This window comes from Lates calcarifer, linkage group LG14, assembly GCF_001640805.2.
Source record: "Lates calcarifer isolate ASB-BC8 linkage group LG14, TLL_Latcal_v3, whole genome shotgun sequence".
Classification (NCBI taxonomy): domain Eukaryota; kingdom Metazoa; phylum Chordata; class Actinopteri; family Centropomidae; genus Lates; species Lates calcarifer.
Genome location: NC_066846.1, coordinates 8,089,272 through 8,112,704, shown reverse-complemented (window position 1 = coordinate 8,112,704; position 23,433 = coordinate 8,089,272). Strand labels below are relative to the sequence as shown.

The window sequence follows — 23,433 nt, the reverse complement described above, 5'->3', positions numbered from 1 at the left end:
CAATAGCCAGCGTTACTTCCCTTTGTCTGCCATTTGTTAATGAGCAGATCTTGTACTCTGGCTTGAATCAGGGTTTTTTTTGATGGAAATAGCTGCTTACATGGTTTTAATGTGGAGGCTGCAGAATCACAGCAATGAGATAAGTAAGCTAAAAAGCTCCAGAGTCAGATAGTTCTCTGTTGGTCTATCAGCAACTTATGCTATTAGCAACCCCTTTCATGTTTCACATTTGACTTAGTGTGAATAATGCAGCTTTAATTTAAATAGTGTGAACAATAGTTTGAATGTTTAATATACTAACTGTATTATTATTCTAAGAACTAATCTTAAACTTTTTTACACTACTTAGACCACTGACAGCTATATTTACAGAATAGTTGCAGATTGATTGGCCAACTTCTAAAATATGAATAACTGTAGTAAAATAAAAATGATATCTCTCCAACAGTATATATAATAGTATGAGTAGTTATACCTAAAATATCCTGATTTATTTTGGACATTTTGTTGTTAAAACTTGTTTAACTTTGTTTGTTCGATGAAGTTGTTTTGGTTCGTTACTGAGGTATTGGCGCCCTCTGGTGGTTGTTATCGCCGCCATGTTTAACAGCCCTCCTCCTCCCCCCTGCGGCTGCATGCACTGATAACAACATTTGCATGTTTCTAATCCCTCACATGTACAGTGACAAGTGCTGGAACCAGTGAAAACAGTCAACTTCTATGAAATGCAGATAAAACATTGTCCTGTTTCCGTTACCCAGATGATAACGCTTAGTTTCGTACGCGGAAGCATTGGTAAAGGTCGTTTGAGCGTGGAAGGGGAGGAGAATATACATAAAAATCATAGATGGGAGGGAGGAGTGAGAGCAACAGAGAGTGAGTGGAGGCAGGTTAAGAAGAAGGCGCTTTCTTGGCTCCGTGGACCGGGGTTTTTTTTTCTGGGTTTCCTCGCGTTGTTTTCGTACCGTCACTTTCTCTAGCTGGGACTGAGAAGACAGCAGCTGCCAAAGAGGTGAGATTTCTGTGTAAGCTTCTTTTTCCCTCCTCTTTCTGTAAATAAAGCAAGGCTACGAGTTAAGGGTTTTATCAGGCTTTCACCAGACACAGTGAGGGAGTATGAGACAGAGAGATACAGCTACAGAGAGAAGGTAGGTACGTTTTTAAAATATAATATTCATGCTCATATGAGCGATTTGAATATTTCTATCTTCCTAAAACCGGAAATTCATCTTCATCTATTAATTTCTAATTGTAGTGAACGCAACAAATGAAGACATGAGCTGCAGAGGTTATGCTTGAGTGGGGTTCAGTGGAACATTTAATTAGGGAGCCCCACCCCCCTGCCAGGACATGTCGCACCCACTTTTATTTTCATGCAGCTTTGCTTGAGAACAAAACCTCCATTTGCTGCCCCTTTAGTTTTCACTGTATCGTATGATGTTTCTTGGAGTAAAGTACAAACTGGGCTCAGTGGACTCTTGTTATGGTGGCTGTAAACTTGTAACCATTGGGGTTAAATGCTTGGCACATATATGTTCACAGAATAATAGAAGGCACTCAGCATGACTGTGACTGAATGAGGTAAAACGTTGTTGGGCTTTTTTATTTTTATTGTTGCTTTCAGTTCCTGTGCGACACCCCTCTACCCCCCTCCCTCCATTCTGGCTGTATCTCAACTCACCCCCCTCCTCCCTTCCCTTTACATTCCTCCCAGTTTCCCATAGAGACCCTGAGAGCAGAGCGGGAAGTGTGATCTTACTTTACTCTCTCTGCGGCCAGAAAGACTTCAGCCAGCTCCTCGCCATGTCTGCCCCTGGTAAGTGCCTCACCACGGCCGCAGCTAACACAGGTTGGATTTTTGTTAAACACATACAGAGGAAATGAGGAGTTTAAGAGCTGTGATGTCAGTTTTTTCCCTTCATGCAGCGTCATAAAACATCCTTACCTAATCATTTATTCCATTGTGTTGAGCTATTATCAGGTGATTAGGCTCTTGCATCATAAGTTTCCATCAGACTTTCCTGTCACAAACTGTCACAGCGTATTGAATGAACGCCTTGTCCAGCCCCACCCGCCCCCAGATTCCTCCACAGGCCCTGAGAAATGTTATCCTCTCCAAGGTGGTGCAATTACAAAGAAATTCCTCAAATGCTTGCTTGAAAACTTTTCAGATTTTTTTAAACTCCTCTCTCTGGATGGAAAAGAACAGATTTATGGTGAAAGGTGTGCTTGTGTGTGGGCATGTCAGTATTTGCACATGAGGGTGGCTGCAAAGCACCCTGCTTTAAAAAAAATGTTTTGTTTTGTTTCCTTGAGAGTTTGAAAATGGAATGTGGAAAGAGGTGGAGCAACAACAAGCTTCAAAGTTCTCACATTGCGTTGCTCACGTCCTCTTTTGATTTAGGTTAAGAAGCAGTGCATGAGGTTGGTGTCTTCTAACTCACAACCACGAGACTTTAATTAATTAATTCTGCCTTGAAATTGCATGCTCATGACTTTAGCTGGGCAAGAATCTCAAAATTACATAGTGCAACGACCTCTATTGTTTTTCAGGCTGTTGATGGACTGTAATGCCAAGATTACAAAAACCAGTTTTGTCAGCTGTGAGTCAAATTTGACACCAGCACATGGCACTCAAATCCTTCTTAACTCAACACTAATGACAAGGGGATCAGTGACTCAATGTTTCTCTTATAAGCAAGGGCATTTTATTTACACAGCATACGTCAATGCAAGTGAACTTTGAGTTAAAACACACACCTACAGAAAACTGCCCACATCCACCCCACAGACAGAAACCAGTGTGTGTGCAGGCGCTCACACACAGAAGTCAGTCAGAAGCCGTACAGCTTCAGTTTTCTTCTGAATGTGGAAACAGATGTGAGAGATATTAGATCATGAGACAAGTGATAAAGTGACTAAGGACACTCAGCAGATCTGGATCTTATTGCCAATGCAGGTAGAAAACCACATCTACCCCATGTTAGCGGTGGAGTTAATGTTTTGGAGATTAGCTGTGGTGACAGTCGTGTGGCAACTAATGATTATTTATTCAGTGAATTTGGTGGTTCTTGTTTTGATTAACTGGTCAAACTAAACAAAACATAGTGAAAAACTCACTCCACAGAGACTTAAGTCTTCAAATTGCATGTTTTGTTCAGCTTTAAATTTAAATAATTTACAATGTTTTAAACCAGGAAAGCAGAAAATTCTCATATTTGAAAAGGTGGAGCCAGAAAATATTTTCCTTTTTGCTTGCTAAAGGTTAAATAGAAAACTAATCAGCAAAAACTGATCTAACGATCAATTAATCAACCAATCGTTTCTGTATTACACTAATTTCAGAGCAGTTGCAAATTAAATTATTTGCCTTTTTTCATATTTATTTTCCTTACACATTTGGATTTTCAAAAATAATTTTTATTGTTACCTGACTGTTGCTGTGTCTGCTGCTGTAACACAAGAATTTCTCTCATGGTATCAATAAAGTCTTAAAACGTACAAAAAAAAAAAAAAAAGGCAAACAGCTAGTAAAACTTGCTGGAATGCTGCTTTTCCTGAATTTGTTTTGTGGAAACAAACTCAGACACTGCAGGTGTTTTCTTTCAGGGTACCCAACTAAAATCAAACTCAGGAGGAGCACACCTGTTTCCTCTTATGAGCATTTAAAACATCTATTTAGGACTAAAAGAACACTACAGAAAACGAGCTGCATCTGAGCCATTGTAGGTACTTCCTCTGAGAAACTTCTCTTGAGTCGAACCACCTGATGTGGGGGGTGGGTGGAGGATTGTGATCGACACCTCTGCCTTGAGAAAGATTGTTAATATAAAACTCAAGGAAACTGGTGTAGTGACTCTCCATTGCAAACATGTGGTCAGCAAGAAACACATGACAGCAGCATTCCACTTCATTAGACACAGATATCCTGATGCACTTCTCTGTCACAGCCACTTCCTCTCGCTTCACATTTACCATGAAAATGTGACAGGTTAAAACCAGTAGAGCTCTTGCTGCACCGTCCAGTATCTCCAGTATTAGCTGTTTAATTACTCTCCTATTGGGTAAGTCTGCACCGTGACTCCGCTAATAAGTAGCTTATTGGCTCTGCTGTCCCAGCAGGGATGATCCTATGAGCCCGACACACACGCACAGATCATGATTTTCTGTTCCTCAGTGAACCTTGTTGTGAATGTGAAACTCACACTTGGTTGAGACACCCGAGTGTGGATTGGTTTTATGCTTTACTACGTGTGTTTTTCATTTGTTTTCCAAATGTATATCATGTTTTAATGTTTATAATGTGGACTCATATGTGTGTTTTGTTTTATTTATTTTAGTCTTTATTTAAATTCTGTTTTTATGTTACCTTTTATCAGTGTTGCTAGTAGCTGCTAGCTACTAATTTGACTATCAACAGTCTGAAGACTTTTTATCAAATGATTTAATCTGTGTGAGACAAAATTTGACTAAATTTACCCTTTTGTGGATGATGTTTGAACTAATATCACTGTCTTTTTCCCAGGTTACCCAGGCCCTCACCACCAGGCTCCCTACCCCATGCCTCAGCCCGGGGGCCACTCTGTAGCCCCTTATCCAGTTTCTCCGGGTGGGTATGGAGACCCGACTCAAGCTCCTCCGCCAGGGTTCAACATGGGTTACAACCAGGGCCAGCCGCCGGTCATGTACCAGCCGGGACCGGTCGGACCAGCTCCGGGGCCGGAGTACGGCGGGCCTCCTGGAGGAATCTCCCCGGCTCCGGTTGGGATTCCAGCTGCCGTTCCTGTCGGGGTCCCGCCAGGTCTCGAGTACCTCACACAGGTAGGCCAGAGAAATAAAGAGAAGAGGAGATACAGATGTGCGGAAACATAGCTTTGAGTCCTGAAATTCCTTATGATAAGTGGGAGGTTAGCTAGTGACGTCAGGTGATTTCAAATGACAGATGGATTACTCATCCACCACTCCTTCATTTCAGGAATGTGTTCCCTCTCTCTCTCTGACCAGCTTACTGTCAGTGGCTCACTGACTCATAGAGGTTAAGCTATACTTGGCATCACTTGAGGATGCATTATGTATAAAAGCTAATGTGTAGAGGCAACACTGAAAGCGTGAATTGCTTTTCACACTTTGAAGTTCCTCTTCCAGTTACTTTCAACTGATAGAAAACATCACTCTGTGAAATTACCCAGCATTCAAATGATTACAAAGTACATGGAGTTTTGCTGCTGTAACTGATTTACCTTTCATATATTTGGTTTATTACACTTCAGTACAGATAAAATCAAATCCATTACAGAGTAATTGTGTCTGCTTTGCATCAGGAACTGGAACTAATTATACCGTAGCTTTTCAATAAAGAAAAGAGGAGTGATGTGACTTCAGCGCACGCTTTTTTTTTTTTTTATTCAAACAATGTGGTGTGACCTCGGCGTGAAGCTCACATCCAACATTGTTCTCTTTAAAAACAGTAACTCAATGCATTTGCATGGTGTGACTATTAAAGGATCAACCAAAAAAAACAAAAAACAAAAACAAATAGAACAAATACTTGTTTCCAAGGCTCTGGAGTTACTCTTTGTGTAAGACTCCGAACCCTCAGAAGCGTTGTTTACTTTTCACAGCAACAAGTGTCACGTTTGTTAGTGGCTTTATGAAAATTCATGAGATAAGTTACTTTGCATTGCAAGCAATGGAGAATGTCCCTTTGTGTTAGCATCTCTCAGACTTCTGGATGTATATATACTGTATATGTACATAAGATAAATTGTTGACTATCTTAGTGACGTCATGTTTCAGTTTCTCACATTGCTCTCTCTCATTGTGGTTTTCAGATCGACCAGATACTGATTCACCAAAAAGTGGAACTCCTAGAAGGTAACTTCATCCACTCACATTCACTCTTGCTGCTTTGTAAACAGGACATAAACAGCAGCAGCTTTTGAAATCCTAATAACAAGCTGGCGTCTGTCTTTGGAATTCTTTACTTATCAAAACACTGTTTCCGCCCCTTTTTTTCTCCCGCATTCCCCTTTCAACCCCGGTCAGCGTTCATCGGCTTCGAGACCAACAACCAGTATGAGATAAAGAACAGCCTGGGCCAGAAGATCTACAAGGCCAAAGAGAAGAACGACTGCTGCACCAGGAACTGCTGTGGCTCGCTGCGCAGCTTCGACATGAAGATCAAGGATAACATGGACAGGGAGGTCATCCGCCTCATACGGCCTTTCCGCTGCGTGTCCTGCTGGTGTCCCTGCTGCCTGCAAGAGGTGTGTGTGTGTGTATGTGTGTGTAAATTAGTCAGTGAGTGTCAAAAACCTCATTTAATATTGATCTTCTGCACAAGATCACCCTTGATAAACACTTTGAGTTGTAATATTTGCCCTCCTTGCTCCCAGATAATGCCTATCATTATGAGTGGTGTTAATATTTAACCCTGTTGATTGTCAAAGGAGTTTGTGACTCAAGAGACTTAACCACTCGTTTGTTAAAGTTGGTTTGCAGCAGAGCTTTGCTAGTGAAGAGACCACAAAAACCAGCACACTAAAAACAGCCAAAGCAAACAGAAGCAAATCTTACAAAGCAGCTAAAAATAGAGTTGTCGGCTCTTATTGTTGTGCTAATACCATATACTGTGTATTCAAAGCCTGACATATCGTATTTCTCTGTGCTGTTAGGCTCCACTGTCGCACTTCACTATTGACAAGACATAAATGAGCCACACCACTGCACTGGATGACATGTCCAGTTATTGTCATCAACATGGGCACTGAAGTTTATTTTGGTTCAGTCCACAAACATCGTCCTGCTAAAAGCAGACATTCAACGTGTATTCATCCACAGCTAAAAGTAGTTCCCAATGAATACAATATTTACTGTCTGAGTCACGTTTACTAGAAACTGTGGTGACTGGCTGTTAATGAAAATTACTGATCTATTTTTAAAAATGAAACTGTATATTTGTGACCTTATTTAAAAGATTTGCACCTTCAGTAGAGAGAAGCTGAGGGTCACAGGCAGGGAGGGGAGGTTGGGAAGTACACATTGTTGGTTTTGGACTTTTCTTGGGATTTGTTGACAGAACAAAGCCTTATCTTTCAAAGATATTGTCCGTTTTTGTTTTGTCTGTTCAGGTTTTGAAACAAGTGTATTTAAGATTTCTGCCGCCCAGAACAGTGGAAGTTTGTTTAAGTACAATGAGAGGATTTATTGTTTCTGCAAAGAGATGTTGTTGTTGATGGGACAGATACCTCATAGTGTTACGAACTATCTTTGTGTCAATATCACTAAAAGAAAGTGTGAAAACACACACACACACACACACACATATATATATATATATATATATATATATATATATATATATAAGCCCCTCTATAATAAAAAGGGGGCTTTTATTGCAGTTTGTGTGCAGGTTTTCATTCCAGCTACGCAACAAAGCAGCTAATTTCACTGATTTAACCCACTTTCATTTAGAGAGGAGAGACTTATTAGGTCCTAGTAGCAAAAAAGCCTTCAGCCTCACAGCTCTCAGTGGCTCACATTCGGACGCCTCTGTCCTTCCTGCCTTCGCCTTGTGTTACTGTTGAGTTGCTGAGTGGTGTTTCAGTGTCTTTGTGCACCACTCTGCTCAGGGAGGGATTTGTTAGGGACTATGAATGGCCCTTTGTCCAAACTATCTCCTAGACTCCCCCAATCCTCTGCCTTCCCTTCACCTCTGAGACCTTTTTTCTCTCTGTCTCCGTTTAATCACATCGTTGGCATCGACTGGCTACACAGCGTTCCCATTGGCCTGAACCCAAACTCCTACACTCTCTCAAACTGGAGTTCTGTGTTTACTGACCAGACAGAGGCCATGTGAGATGTATTACCTTTGTTAAGTGGGACCGCAATGGAGCAGTCAGACTCTCACTAATCATTCATGCTGGCCTGTGTAGCCTCGTGATGCTTTATTTATAGCTGTCAGTGTCCGGGGACGAGGGCAGATTCTGAAGCTGTGTGGAATTAGTTTCTAATTTGGTGTCATGTCAGTATGTACGTCTAAACCATATATGTGACCCACACAGATGGAGGTCCAGGCACCACCCGGCACCACCATAGGATACGTCAAACAGGACTGGCACCCTTTCCTGCCAAAATTTTCCATCCAGGGAGCAAACAAGGAGACTGTGATGAAACTGGAAGGGCCCTGCTTTGCCTGCAACTGCTGCGGGGACGTCAACTTTGAGGTGCGATGAGAGAGTTGTTGTTTGTGGAAACTCAGTTCAGCCAAGCTCAGTAATCAACAGGTCTTATCTTGCTTTTTCAATCTGTACAAAAATGAAAATATAAAAAACGACAACTTGTGGTTTTCTGAGAGGTTATGTGCAGGATTATCTCTTGGCTGTGACTTCTGACTGAGCCTCTGCTGGTTGTCTGGCAAACTCATAGTAATGGTAAGACTCTATGGAGTCAGTGCACCCACTACACTAAACTAGATAAAGATGTAATGTGTTAAATATTAAGCCTTAGGGGTGCTGATAGGTAGAACCTTTGGACAGAGCCAGGTTAGCTGTTTTTCTCAGTTTTTATACTAAGCTAACTGCCTGCTGGCGTTGGAGCGCTATCAATCCAAGTATTACATAATGAACTGGTGTTTTGATTATTCAATCATCCTGAGATGAACCCTGTCATTCTTTTTGCCCTGCAGCTGAAGGGGAAAGATGGTGACAAGCCCATCGGTCGCATCAGCAAGCAGTGGAGCGGCCTTCTGAAAGAAGTCTTCACCGACACGGACAACTTTGGCATCCAGTTCCCTCTGGACATGGACGTGAAGATGAAAGCCGTGCTCATGGGAGCCTGCTTTCTCATTGTAAGTCTGCAACCTTGCTGAATGGTACTGATTTTAATTTGTGGGATCTTGCTAAGTGATGATATTGTTTCCTTGTTTGTTCTCACTCAACAGGATTTCATGTTCTTCGAGAAGGTCGGCGAGGCCAACCAGCGCAGCTCCGTGTTTTCGTAATAGGAAAAAAGGAAAACAAGAGCATGAGAGCACGGACTGTCTTCAGTTATGCATACTCTGTTCACTTACTTTGTTTTTCCATTTGTTTTTTTTTTGTTGTTTTTTAAGTCCTCCCTTCACCAGATTCCAGCCAACATGGTGCCAATCACAGGATCCTTTTATACACACATGCAGACCAGCATGAGCTAAAGAGCTCTTGATTCCTGATCTCTGCCAAGGATTTAAAAAAATCTATTCAAACTCAGTGATTGACACTGGCTGCCATGTTGCCAATATTACACTCCATACAGTCTGAAGACATTTAGTCCATTTTTAAATGAGTACATCCAGCTGAGATTTAATCCAAAGAAAATCAACCTAACCCTCAATGTCTTCTTCAGTGCCTTCACACGTAAATAAGAGTGAATATCAACATACATATTTGAATTTACTTTTTGCTACACTGGCATTGACATTTCATATTTATGCTGTATATAAACCGACTATTAGTACACTTGTACTCATGCTTATTGAAGAAACTACAGTAAATGATGTGTAAGTGCAATACTATTGTAAATGTAGAAGCTGTATTCATTGCCTTGTTTTAGCCATGCTGGTGGCTAGCTGATAGCAGTGTCTGCTGGTCCACTGATATGGTCTAGCCTGAAATATTTCCACAACTATCGGATGGATTACTGTGAAATTTTGTACAGACATTCATGGTCCCTAGAGGATAAATCCTAATGACTTTGGTCATGCATTCACTTCTCATCTAGCACCATCTTCAGATCAAGAGTTTAATTCGTCCAGCACTTGGGTTTATGACCAAATACCTGCAAAACTAATGACAATCCCATCACCCGCAGTTGTCTTTTATGCTAAGTGACAATTAGCAAATGTTAGCATGCAAACAAGCTAAACTAAGTTAGTTAATATTGTGAATATTACATGTGCTTAACACCAGCGTGTTAGCATTTTCTTGTGAGCATTTTAGCACGTTTACATTAGCATTTAGCTCGAAGCTCTGCTGTGCCTTAGTATCTTGTAAAGTTGCTAGCATGGCCATAGACTTTTACTTTCGTCATAAATAACCAAAATATAGAATATAGAAAGCTGAGCACTTATGGGCTGTTGTGATTAAGTTTATAGGGAAGTTATGTTTGTGATGAAAATGAAGGAATTTTAATTGACACATGCTAACGCTTTAACAAAGTGCTCTTTTTCTACCTCTCACCTGTCTTTTGCTTCTTTAAAACCCTCTCACCCTCTCTGTCTTCAAGCCTGGTGTACACACTCAAAACAGTAGGACAGACCTCAGTGTAAATGCTCCCATGCCTCCTCTGTGTTTTAGTCGTTACCCTGGAGACTGAGGCCACAGTCGAACCTCGCCCTCCAATTTCCCCAGATACCACTGTGTTTGAACTACGGCCAGTGTAGTGATGTAGGACGGAGACAGTGTGGGGTAATGTTAAATGGGAGAAGAAAAAAATTGAGTAAAAGGAGTAGGGAGGAAATAAAAAAGGCAGAAGTTGAGGTTAGTGAATGTAATAAATCTCACTTGGGAAAACCCATTCCATCAGTGAGGTGTTTAAGAAAACATTCATATTCTGTAGTTTTTGTGCAGAAAGCGACCTGAATGTGAACGTGTGATTTCTGGTCTGTTTTCAGTGTGATTTTAAAATGGCAGGTTAATGTTTGTTAGTGTTGCTTATTGCTGTTTAATGCACCTCTTAATAATCATTCTCATGTGTATCATTCTCATGTGCCTCTGATGGGGTTTGTTGCCACTGCTTCATTTTTACTGTCAGCAATTAATGTGTGTTATTGCATGTATGCTACCATCAGCTTGTGTGCAGTCTGACCTCTGATAAGGAAAGAGAGAGTAGCCAAAGGATGTTCATTACGTTTAGTGTAGTAATTTGTTCATTGGATGATGTAAATCTGAGGTTCCTGCTTTTTAAAATCATATATATGAGCAGCTGACAGGAGCTGTTCACATCTGTTTCCTGTGTTTCTATCAAAACTCTTTTGTACTATTTCCCTGTAACTCTTGATTGTTAAATACATTTTTTATTTACAATAGGTCAGAAATAAAACAAATGCCATGTTAAGCTGTTGTTAACATGTTGTGTTCATCTGCTCCAGTGATTGTCCAGGAAATTCTGGGGAGGGCCCACATCTGGTTTTACTTGGAAAAAATGATTGTCGCTTCAGAGGGAAATCCAGTCTCTCATTCTCTGGCACACAAATAAGCAAAGGCCACTTCCACTAAAACTCTGCTCCATTTCAGTTACAGGGTAACTTTCCCAGCACAGTATGTTCTCTATTGATGTCAGCATCGCTTTCCTTTCAGTCTTATCAGTTCACAAATGTGTTAATAGAAAGATTATACCCATGTCCTACTTCTGATGCCTCAAAAGGAGACAAAACCTCCCCTCTCTGCTCAGATACTGAATGTCTGATTGCTCCACCTCCTGGGAGCAACAAAGAAATACAAGCATGATATGCAGGAGCATGTCCACACATGTCCATCACTGGACCCACCTCAATACTCCCAGGAAATAACCCAGAATTGAAATGTCTCTCTCATAATATGTAATCCTGCAGTTCTCATTATACAGGAATCAGCATGTCAGAGGCTCAGCAAGTGGTTGCACTTCATTTCTACTGCATCTATGTCTGTGAGATTAAAGAATGTGCGTGTTGAGAAGCATATAAAAGACATAAATGTTGGGTTAGGTAAACATGAAAATGACCTGCCCAACAGAATACTGTTTGTCTAAGGTCTGAATGACTGGCTGATGTCTCTGCAGCAGAGTCCGTGACCTCTCTTAAAATAGAAATTACATTTAAGACCCATAAATCTTTCACCATACATTCAGGGAATTTAGCAAAGTGAAACTCAATTACCGTTAATTGAGTTTAGGTGCTGGTTAAAGGAACTAGTGTTAATGTTATAACACACCAGTGTGTTAATACTATAAAGATGGCTTTTAGATGTTGTTACAATGGAAGCATATGAGGTTGTTTTTGTAGACAGACTGACGTGTAAAATCAGATCAGACCTTTTTATTCAACAAAACAATAATTTCTAACACAATATAAACAAATTCATTGAGATACAAAAACTATTTGTAAATAACAATATGCGGGATAACGTCTTATTGAAAATACAATAAACACTCATGAAGTCACTTTGCATTTTTCTTTTTACATTCATCCATCTTCATTTTCCTATTTTAATCTCCACAGGAGTGACCTCCCACACTTGTTTCCACACTGAAGCGGTGTCTGAGCGTCATACTGGGAAGTTCCAAACGTCAGAGTTCGTCACTGTAAAGCAGGATGTCGCTAAAAAAGTCAACCCTCTGTGCACTAACAAAAGGCAAAAAATCAGCCAGTAAATCACTTCACAACCGTCTCTCTGGTGCTAATTTGAGGTCGCTGCCTTGTCGGATCAGGTAGCGGCTGGCCAGCTGCAGGTTCCACTGGTATCTGGACAGGATCCTCAGGCAGTCGTCTCTGGAGCAGAGGCTCAGCGAGTACAGCTGCTCTAACTGAGGGGACAGAGATGAGAGGACAAGGCTCAGAGCAGCCATCAAAACACTGTGGTTTGCCATACATTACATCAGTGGCTTCTAACAGCAGATACAGGTAGATATAGTGTTTTCTGATTTGTGTTAACAGGCATTTCATAGTCGGACCTTTAGTTGTTGCTCAGCTCGCACTGGGTTCCAGTCGTTACGTTGAAGTGCAGTATGAACCTCCTCAGTGGTCACCCCATGCACTGCCTCCATAACCTGTGTTTGAACAGAGGAACAAAACTTGTGTTTTCATCCTCTGGGCAAAGTTTCATGCATAAAGAAAACTAATCCAAAACAGTAACAAAACTCATCTCTCACCTGTGTGATGAGACTGTCCTTAGTGTGGTGCACATGAGGCGATTTCTCTCTGTCTCTGTTTCGTTCCTTTTCTCGATCTCTCTCTCTGGACTCTGTGTAGTCATCCAGCTGTGGGGTCGAGCGCGCCAAGTTGACCATCTTAGCCAGGTTGGAGCCTCCGACGCCCGGCTGAGGCGGGTGCTGCGGTTGGAGTTGAGGTTGCGGCTGTGCCGGAGCGGGTACCGTCACCTGAGGGGGCCAGGGGCCGCCTGGGGGTAGATTGACTGGGGGCCTTCTCTGAGACCTCATGTTCAATCGTTTCAGGTTGGGGGGCGGCGGTCGCGGAGGGGGTATGATGCTGGCCTCACTGAACCGACGGGGGTCCTGCTGCATCACCATGCTGTGAGCAGCCATTATGGGCGGCATGAGTCTGCCGTGCTGATCCACTCTGACCACGCCTACTGTGTGAGCTCGAGGCCGGTGTCCGCTCAAGACTGATTCCAGGCTCCGAGACATACCTGAAGACACAGAGAGACTTTTTAATGCAAAATTATTTTGAATACAAATATTACACCAGTCTGCCAGGTGAAAAAAATCAGGAAAAAAGCATGAGTACATCTTTACAGACACAACCTGCATAGTTTAGTAGTACTGCATACTGGTGATGAAGTGTATGATCCTGGTTGTGGAGTTTATGAAGGCACTTTCCTAAAACACCCACTAGGGTGCAGACTTGCCAAATGTAATTAAATGAGTTAATAGTAGAACAAACATTAAGACAATTTAAAGCTGAATACATGTATACATTAATAAATAAATGTACTATAGTAAAAACATTTAAAAAATGCTGATGTCTTTACACAGCACCCTTAACATAGGGATAATGACAGTGAGCATAGTGTAGCAGAACTGGAAAAATCAAACATCTAAATATATATATTTTTTTCTTCATTTGATTTTGGTTACATTAACTGATACTTTCATAGACGACTGTATGATTTATGAGAAAATAAGTCATTAGTAGATCACAGGAAGAAACTACTGTCTGAGAGCTGATAGGGTCAAAATTAAGAAATATAATAAACATGTGAGTAGTAGGTAATGAGGATGTGATGGAGAAGCACATAGAAGCCTTCATTGTCAATTTTATTTGGTTAAAACAGTCAAAGTCTTCAAAGTCTCTTTGTATTACTGCCTTCAGACCAGGAAAAGACAACATCTAAGATATGTAAACTACAATATTATAATATTCAAAACCCACATGATATCTAGTCATACTGATATATGGCTTGTCTCACTCTACTCACTGTATTCTGCAGCTGGTTGTATTTTTAGTTCCTACCTGCCATTTTCTGCAGATTGGATCCGTCCTTCTCTCTGGCAGGGCTTGGCCTCCAGCTGCTGCTGCTGCACAGGTCAGAAAAGTAAACAACATTAGTATGACAGCCTTCGACTCGAAAACCACACTGACTGACAGCAGGTGAAAGTTCAGTGCTGCACACCAGTTAGTGCTCTGCAATAAACCTCAGTGACTCAAGCACCTGACAAGGAAGTTTATATGGTATAGTCAGGGTCGAAAAAACATGTCAGTCAGAAAATCACAACTAACAACTCTCTGTTTTGTTGGATTCTGTATGGACAACAAATTAGGTGAAAAGCAGCAAGGGCTGCAAAGGCTACAAGGAAATAACATAAACACTACAGTGCTGTTAAAAACAGTGGTCAGAGGTCAACATTGCATCTCCGGGCTTGTTTCTTTTACACAATGGTGTATTTTTAGCTGCAGCCAGAAGGTAGTTTAAGTCACTGTTTGTTTTTACCCACATAAATACTGACTGCTTTATCGCTTGAATTTTAGCTTAAAGTCAAAAAGAAGAAACGGTAAACAACAAGGTTTGTTGCCCCTGCAGAATCAACACGAGTTTTTCAAACTGATCATTTTGCACCGACATGATGGATATACCAAAAATACCAAGTAAAATAGACGGATAAGGAGGATCAGAGGTATCACTGACTCGTCAAGGGTCTCTGGTGATCCCCAGCAGCGTTCAGGCTTGATGTCTCCATGCCCAGTGTGCTGCAGACTGCCCTTCAGAGGGGCTGAGATGTGGACAGAACTGGAGGAGGGGTTGCTGGAAGCGGTGGGAGGAGCAGCAGCAGCAGGAGGGAGCGACGGTACACAGAGGCTCGCAGGAAACCAGCCGACTGTCAGCGTCCTCTGATTCTGGCCTTTCCACTCACTCAGCTCCAGACTGCAGACACAGAGGGGCAGTGCATTTGGTTAGAAACCAAAACAAGTTATTGTTGTGAACCTATTTTAACCTCAGCTTAACAGAAGTACAGCAACATGTATCAAAAGTTAGCTAACATTAGCCACCATAAGCTACTGGTCACACCAGACCAAGAAGGACTGTAACAGAAACACCCACTGAGTGTACTGAATTGACTGATGGTGCGTTTAATATCTTATGAATTAAACTGTTCATTTGTAAGAGGAAGAATGTGTCTTTTCTTCTTCTAAAAGTTACATTGTGCAGCTTTAAGTTACAGAAACGGTCGGGGTACTGTCAGGAAACAGTTAGCAGTGTTACCAGACTTTATTCCTCTAATCTTTACTGGTTTACTTTACTGGTTTACTGTCTATACAGAGTAGACTAAATAAGTTAAAGTCTAGGTAACACTTCAACCAGCTCCATTTACTGAAGTAGCTGTGAGAAAGCTCGTAGGTTGACCTTTAAACTTAGACTGGTGTGTTAAACTTAAAAGAATGAGGAACCATTCTAAAAACAGCATATATTAGCTCACTAAGAGATTTTGATGCATGACTAAGATCCTTTTTAATGGCCTGTAGATGTAAACAACACAGTATACAGTATATTCACCATAGATTTTTAAGGATTTATAGGTTTTCAAGTACTTTTTGTTGACTGATGACTATGTTACAAATCATTGGAAAAATAAATCAAAAAATAAATATTATCCTGACCAAAGATCTGTTATGTAAAAAAACAACAACACTGTGAAGTCAGTTTCGTAGCTGCTAGACTTGTTCCAACAAACAGGGCAGAATGCGTTCAAGGACTCCATGAGATCATGGATGGAATGCACTTTTGTGAGCAGGCCGATTTAAACCCCTGTTTCATCTTAACAAAAGCCTATTGTGTTGGTCAAAGTTTCTACTTTACTCTTTTTCACCCCACCCTCCTCTCCCTCACCCACCCATGGTCTATGACTGTCACAAGGTCGTTGGCCACCAGTGCGAGTTTTCTGGGTTCAGAAAAGTCCCTTGTGGCTTGCACCTCCATTGGCTTAGCCTGTGGAGGAAAAGGGGGGAGTGAGGAAAAATAATACAAATGCAAACTAAAATACCTGAAATACTATGTGTTTCTGCAGCTTTTTAAGTAATCAGAGACAATAAAAACGTAAGTTCAGACCTCAGTCACCATTGTGGTGAGCTGGGCGAAGCTGGGTCTGTCTGCGGCATTGCAGGCCCAGCACTTCCTCATGACGGCGTACAGCTCTTGAGGGCAATCTGGCGGTTTCTCCAGACGTTCGCCCTCCCGTTCCACACGCCACAAAATCTGTACCGAAGAGAGTAAATTTCAGGAATAGTGAGACACTGAGTCACAACATCTACCAAAAAAAAAAAGAAAACAAATGGTGCTAGGGCGGGGACATACATTCCAAACATGAAGACAAATACAGTGACTGGCATGGATACAAACACAGATGTAGCTGACAAGCGTGTACCTGTCGGCCTGACAGACCGAGCCAGGGCTCCTCACAATAAGTGAACATCTCCCACAGAGTGACACCAAACATCCACACGTCTGAGGAGTGGGAGAAGGCGCCGACACGAAGACTCTCTGGGGCACACCTGGAAGAAAAGCACGTAGAAAAGACCAGAAGGAAGATATAATTATTGAGAATTGCAGTTTTATTTCCTCCTCCAAGTGTGAATGTCACGTTGTCCAAGAGTCCTCACCATGCGAACGGGATGCGCCTGTGTGCCGACATGATGTAGTGATCTGTCTCTTGGCTCAGGCCTCTCATCAGGCCGAAGTCCCCGATCTTCACTGTCTCCCTGGAAGCCAGCAGCACGTTTCTCGCAGCCAGGTCCCTGTGGATGAATCTCCTTGTCTCCAGGTACTCCATACCTGCCGCGATCTGGGTAGCAAAGAGCCAGAGGCGTGCCAGAGGGTACTCATACTGACGTGAGCGCAGGGTGTCGTATAGTGAACCCAAGGGAGCTAGTTCTGTAACCTAGAAGAAGGAAAAATAAGTCAGAGTGTATCCCAGCTCCTAAACACATCTTATTATCCCTAATTAATCCCTGTTCACTGTGTTCAAACATGTTCAAACAACAAAACATCTTACCATTTTGAGGGGCTGTGTGAGCACCACACCGTAGAGTCGTATGATGTTGGGGTGATCCAACGACTGCATGATGGTTACTTCTTGGAGGAAGTCCTTCAGTGTGTCTGTGTGCCTGCTCCTCAGTGATTTTACTGCTACAGGCAGCTGAGAGGAGCAAAGAGATCCAGCCTCAGATAATGGCAGAAATAGTATGATATAAACAAACATATGAACATTTAAACCTAGAATAACTAATTCTTTGGGCCACATGGCGGTAGCTAAAACAAGCTGTTAACACAACATCAACATATTAGCACCTCAAAAAGTTGATATAGTCAAGCTGTGATCAAACAGTTGCCTATTTACACACTGAACAGATAAAAACAACAAACATTAGCATTCATGTGGTGTCATGTTTCTAGCCACCTGATGAATGTAAGTCCATTATTCACTTCCCTATAGCTCCTTTTTCAGTCTCCTAGCTTTTTAGCTGCCAAATGCTCCACTATGTTCACCAGCTAGCTGCTAACAGTTTCTGTTTGCAGTTTGGTGCTGGGTAGATAGTTTATTAGAGCCTTTTTGCTAGACATAGCTGCCTACTGTGGTCGAAAACTATACTGATGAGAGCCGTGAGAATGAACCAACATAGGTTAGCTGCGGATCGTAAAATCAAAACAATGAAATCTGAAATACGCTGAAATGCTCAGCAGAACTTGTAACTGTACTGCAAAGGCAGGTGATAATTATCTGTGGGTTAGTCACTACAAGCGACCCCTCTCACATACACAAAGTAATTTGATCAATTGTTAATATAAAAATGTTGATGAGTGCAGCTTTAAGTTTGATGCTTTGGCTTTTGCCACTGCCTTATCATGCTGGATTAAGTATTTGATTTGTGCCCAAATGTGTCTGTTCACAGCAAACAAAAACAGAATGTACCATCTATTTTAGAGTACATGCTGAATGTTGAGGGGATATTCTACTGTTTAGTTGTACCTGTTTAAATAGTACATGAGACAACACCCATCAGAAAAAAGCGCCATTCAAAGAAACTAAATAAAGCACAGCTGATCTCAGAACTGTCCCTTACCACTCTCCCAGTGGGTGTGTGCCACTCTCCCCTCTTCACCACCCCAAAGGACCCGGAGCCCAGCTTCTCGCCCAGAACCAGCTCGCTGTCCTGGATCAGAGAAGGAAGAGCTCGGCTGACCCCTTCCTGAGCCTGGCCGCTCCACTGCTCCCCTCCATCTGTACCTCGCCCACTAAACACCTGTGTATCAATAAAAAAGGGTCAGGCTGCCTCACACACAATACACATGAAATCTACAAACATTTTAATGTAACTAGATATTTCAGACCTTTGTCCATGGCCGTGATCGTGAATTTGTCTTTTGGCGTTTCAGAGCATCCCATAATCTTCTTTGTGCTGGAGGAAAAAATAAATGTAATTATTCTCAACATGACCTATATACCAGTTTTATCACATCTATAAAGATTTTATTGTTTTATAGACTACAGAAACATAAACTAACAATTACTCCAATGTATCATTCTGCACAACATTTCTTCTGTCATCATTTCAAATTAAATGAAATTGTATTATAAAAGTATGTTTGCTGTTTAATCATCAAACAGGGTGTTGGAGCAGGAGTAACTTCAAGCATGTCAAGTCCTGAAATGCTTCGCTGATTAATCGATCATTTTATTGACAGAAACTGAATGCCTCCAGGCCTTTATTGAATGTAGTGGACACAGCTGCCACTGATGACCTCGCAAACTAACACTCACTAACACAGCGAGTGCTTGTGATGCAGCAAAGAGGAAATCTCTTCAGTGTATGTATTGATTTCCACCCGGCGTGGATGATCAAAGGAGACAATCAGGCTCACCAGGTTTGCTGATTCCTATCTGCTCCAGGTCGGCCTCCTTGACGTAGGCGAAGTGCTCGATGCGGGTGATGTTGAGTCCATCTCTGACGCGCAGGTAGAACTTCTCCAACTGGACCTCAGCCAGGAGATGGTACAGCCACTGAGTGTCCTGGTCCATCAGCATGACCTGGCCGACCTGCCTTTATGGGACAAAGGTCGAAGTTAAAAGACGGCGTAGGGACTGTTTCCTTTTCTCGTCTTGTATCACAGCTCTGAAAATCTTTTTCCTTTTGGTCATTAACATTTCACAATAAGAGCACAAACATGCGTTCCGGTCTAGGGATCTAAGACAAAACTCAGCGAAGCAATTACCAAACAGTGCTGTATCTGAGTCTTACTCATCTCATGAAAGAGCCTGTTTAACTGTAACTCAGGCCTCGTTAGGTTACCATGGAGACGAAACAAAAAGCCCTTAGTGTGATGCTGGAGGGGATTATTCAGCTTTTAGCCGTGTGCCAACTTTTAACAAGTTGTTTGTCAGTGTCCTATGAGCAGACATCTCTATATCTGCCTCTCCTGAAGGATACATTTTCTACAATGTTTCACAATGATAAAGAGGTAGAACAGTACATCTTTACATAAAGCTTTCATAAACACAAGCAAAAAGAAAAAAGTAATTTGCATATTGTTCGCATTACCAAAAAAGCAGTTGGCTACCCAAATGAGAGCAAAACTGGTTGAGGAAAACAGTGACATATGATGGAAGAAGCATTGAAGGAGGAAGAACAGGTGGATGAAGAGACACAGTGATACAGGAAGCAAAATAAGAGATTAAAAGATTGTCGTTTCCTCAAAAGCATAAACACGTAGGTCTGGTATGAGTACTGTGGAAAGGGCCTGGACTCATTTTCAACCCACAGAGGTGACGCTGATTCTGCAGGGAAACTTTCAGCTAAACTGAGCAGTGGAAACTTTACCTATGTCTGTGGTTTAGGGGCACCAGTCGGACCGGATCCTGTTCACACAGTCTTTAGTGCTGTCAAGACTTTGAGTCTCGACAGCTCTGAAGAAACTCCGGCTGGTTTGGGCATGGTATTCACTTTCAAATGATCTGTCTGCTTTCCAATTTGCATATCTTCATAATCTTTAATACCAACAATTAAGCAGCTGCTCTGCCCTGAGTCATAAGCACAAGAAGAAGGATGATTAAGTTTGCATGACTTCCTTATTGCCACACAATGAAGAGCTAAAATGCATCAAATTATTCTTTTGTTGGATATGATCTCTGGCTTCTGCTCCTATAATGTTAACTGCTTGGAGCTGCACAGCCATAAATCACCTGCTTATCAGCGCACCAAGCCCAGCGGATATGAGTCAGGGAAGGCCTTCAACATTCCCCTGTCAGCTACCCTGGGAAAAATTAACATCCACGCTAAACAACCAACAGAGCTATAATGTCTTCAGCAATCAACTTAATCCTTCTTACAGCCAAGCCAAATATGTGCAAGAGGGTACTAGCCTGGGCTTGCATTAATTTCCAAGGACAACTCCCAGTTAATTTCCACCTAACTTGAGTGAGCATGCGGCAAAATCTCTGCAGGCTACATTCAAATTCAAAGTAAAAGCACTGACTCAAAGATGCATGCTAGTACACAAACACACAGAGCTGTGTTCATTATCTCTGTGTACAGACTGATGAATCTTTAACCTGCTCAGCTACTGAAAAACCCTCTCAGGGTAATGGCATTTGTGACCAAGTGTCCAACTATTCAGTTAATAGCCTAATGTAGCATGAAGAGTCGCCGGTTAAACTCGCCTGACTTATTACACGAGCCACTATCTGTAACTTCAAACTGGCCAGCGGCATTGTTTACCCAGCACAACTGCACTACTGTTGGAGAGCGTCTGTTTACACTGGTGATGCAGTGTTTCCTTTGGCTGAGCCCAAGAACAAATCAAGACCAGCCCGTGGTGACACACTTGAAACACTCTTGGAATTAAGCAGCTCTGACAAAGCTTCTTTAACTTCAGTCATGATACTAAATCACACTGATATTCATATCTATTACCAGAGGGATTAAGGGTGTGCCTCTCAAAAATCTGCCCAGGATGCTGTGCATTTTTTTTTTCTCAAGCACAACCACTGTAAGTGTGTGTACAGTAGTCAGTAGTACAGTACAGTAGTATTCAAGTCTTGTATTATGAAAAATGCTGCTTGCATTCAGAATGTTAGTGATAACTGCAAAACTGTGGCTCCTCTAAAACTCCAATTTTCTTATTGGTTTATTATCATTGATGGATTATATTTGTAGCCAGTATTTTCATGCTGTAGCAGGTGGAGGTGAAGCTAACAGCTTTAAAAACTGCTGAGTAGTTTAATGTAGAATAATGCACCATCCTTTATAAACTCATCATGTGTCCTTTGAAACCTGACTCAGAAAAGTAACTGTGACACAATATGGCCACGTGAGGTGTCTGCAATGAATATTTACTGTCAGTTATTCTATAAAGCTTATCAGCTTCAGCTTTTATAACATTAAACACAACTTAATGTATATTTTGCCGAATGTTACCTCAAGATACATTTAATAATTTAGTCGTTTAGAACTTTTTGAAACCTGATTATTACATTAAACTTTCCGACATTAGTTATTTCGGCAGCTGCAGAGTTGAATGTGAATGTGAATGCAGTGCTCCAGCCTGATCCGAGCCCTGGTGCTTACCGTTAATCGAAATAACTCGGTCCTCCGGTAGTGACAGCTATTTCAAGCCCCGACACAGGTGATCCATGTTGGCTCTGAAACCTCCAGCGACGTTAACTGAGGGCTCCCCCACAAATCTCAACTCTTCTCTGAATCCTAAACCTCTTGATAAATAAGTCACGACCTGATAAATCCAAGCTGTTTCCAGGTGTAGGCGATATCTTTATGTTACATGTCCCCGTAAAGGACAACAAGTGTATTTGTGATCTACCTGTGTGTTTTCCTTTCTCCGCCTCTTTCCAGTTTCTGGACTGACCACACCTCTTCCTGACGTGTTTTTTTCACCTGAGCCTCCAACGCAGCACAAACCTCCAGACAACATGAAATTACCTGCACAGGTAATAACATTACCTAATGCCATAAATCACCAGCACAGGACACTAATATTGGTTCATGATTTACTACAGCTATATGACAATGTGGTCTAACTGGATGTGGTTTAACACGTATTACTATTTGGATGTATTTTATGTGCACTGGTCAAAATGTTTCAGCCAAAATTGCTTCTACGTGTACATTACTTAACAATTTACTGAATTAAACAACCCTTCAATAAATCCTACCTTCTTTTATAAAGGGTTTATATGCTGTAATTAATGTGTTTATGAATGATTAATCCATAATTTACTAATTCTTTGTAGATCAACTATAACCCATTAATAAGAACAACTTTTGGGTTGCCAATCCAAATCCTTCTCCTCCAGCATCATCACAACACTTGACTTGTCTTTTTTAGTTCGTTGGACTGTGTGGGCTGCAGGACATCTGGACCTGAATTCATTTATAAACTGCTCATTAACATTTATAACTACAGACCAATGGGTCCATGATTATCATTATTAAAATTCATAATTGCAGGTAACTGACTAACTTTTTCTAGTGGCTCATTAGGAATTACACCAACATCTTCAACTTTAAAACCTGATGACTTCCTGTTCATAATATGATAACATTTTAACAACATTTCCTGCATTATTATAGAACACAAACACACAGCCATGTTAAGACCAAAACATTCTCTTTCAACACTGATGCAACCACAATCAACATTTCACATTTACTCTATCTTTCTTCCTACATTTGTACTAGTTTAAGTTTTGCATATCAACAGCTGATTGTTATTATTATGGTTATTTATTATAGTTAGTGAAGCCGATGCAATAATGTTTTGCCTGTTACTTTTATAAGTGATGCACCTACAGCCTTATATAGTTTAATTAACACTTCTGGAAACATTTAAAACAAAATCTGTGCATTGTAACCTTCATGAAAGCAGGATTTACCATATAACACAGGCTAGGTGGGCCTGATAAACTGCTTACTGGAATTTTAAAGTAGTAATAAATGAATTGTCCTCTGAACACATAGCCTAATTTACTGTAACATGATGTGTTGTTTTCTGTAACTTATCAAAGGACATAAACATGTTTTTAACTACCACCATGATCAGTCACACAATTAGCTGAATTTTCCCATTAGTCATTACTGATGTGCAAATTATTACTATAAATAACACAATTAATCCTCTCCGCTGATCATGTTGAACTCAGACGAAACTTGCCACTAGCTATGAGTCAAATGGTTTT

General features: G+C 41.3%; 2 protein-coding genes across 4 annotated transcripts; one reads left to right on the top strand and one right to left on the bottom strand.

Moving 5' to 3' along the window:
* Window positions 1-724: 724 nt before the first annotated feature.
* LOC108880002 (phospholipid scramblase 2) lies at window positions 725-11,091 on the top strand. Of its 2 annotated transcripts, none has more exons than XM_018671459.2 (8): window positions 725-1,012; window positions 1,715-1,816; window positions 4,526-4,821; window positions 5,832-5,874; window positions 6,046-6,266; window positions 8,064-8,225; window positions 8,687-8,848; window positions 8,942-11,091. In XM_018671459.2, the coding sequence occupies exons 2-8, from the start codon at window positions 1,804-1,806 to the stop codon at window positions 8,999-9,001; spliced, it is 957 nt and encodes a 318-aa protein (XP_018526975.1). In that variant the 5' UTR covers window positions 725-1,012; window positions 1,715-1,803; the 3' UTR covers window positions 9,002-11,091. The 2 variants fall into 2 exon arrangements, with proteins under 2 accessions (XP_018526975.1, XP_018526976.1); XM_018671460.2 differs by lacking the exon at window positions 725-1,012 and adding an exon at window positions 1,025-1,148.
* A 943-nt stretch (window positions 11,092-12,034) lies between these two features.
* Window positions 12,035-22,103, bottom strand: tnk1 (tyrosine kinase, non-receptor, 1). 2 transcript variants are annotated; one of them, XM_018671447.2, is made up of 14 exons: window positions 21,809-22,103; window positions 19,107-19,285; window positions 18,576-18,643; window positions 18,308-18,487; window positions 17,239-17,382; window positions 16,847-17,124; window positions 16,612-16,738; window positions 16,296-16,442; window positions 16,081-16,175; window positions 14,877-15,113; window positions 14,204-14,268; window positions 12,883-13,379; window positions 12,685-12,780; window positions 12,035-12,537 (listed from the first exon to the last, which is right to left on the bottom strand). In XM_018671447.2, exons 2-14 carry the CDS (start codon window positions 19,267-19,269, stop codon window positions 12,391-12,393), a joined length of 2,244 nt encoding a protein of 747 aa, XP_018526963.1. In that variant the 5' UTR covers window positions 19,270-19,285; window positions 21,809-22,103; the 3' UTR covers window positions 12,035-12,390. The 2 variants fall into 2 exon arrangements, with proteins under 2 accessions (XP_018526963.1, XP_018526964.1); XM_018671448.2 differs by having other exon boundaries at window positions 19,107-19,281.
* Window positions 22,104-23,433: the final 1,330 nt, after the last annotated feature.

Excerpts from the sequence above, each read along its gene's own strand:
- LOC108880002 (XM_018671459.2), top strand. Across the intron at positions 8,226-8,686 it reads GCGGGGACGTCAACTTTGAG|CTGAAGGGGAAAGATGGTGA; the intron begins GTGCGATGAGAG and ends TTTGCCCTGCAG. Across the intron at positions 8,849-8,941 it reads TGGGAGCCTGCTTTCTCATT|GATTTCATGTTCTTCGAGAA; the intron begins GTAAGTCTGCAA and ends CTCACTCAACAG.
- tnk1 (XM_018671447.2), bottom strand. The coding sequence starts at position 19,269 with ATGCTGATGGACCAGGACACTCAGTGGCTGTACCATCTCCTGGCTGAG. Across the intron at positions 15,114-16,080 it reads GTGACAGTCATAGACCATGG|TCTGGAGCTGAGTGAGTGGA; the intron begins GTGGGTGAGGGA and ends CTGTGTCTGCAG. Across the intron at positions 14,269-14,876 it reads TCACCAGAGACCCTTGACGA|CAGCAGCAGCTGGAGGCCAA; the intron begins GTCAGTGATACC and ends TGACCTGTGCAG.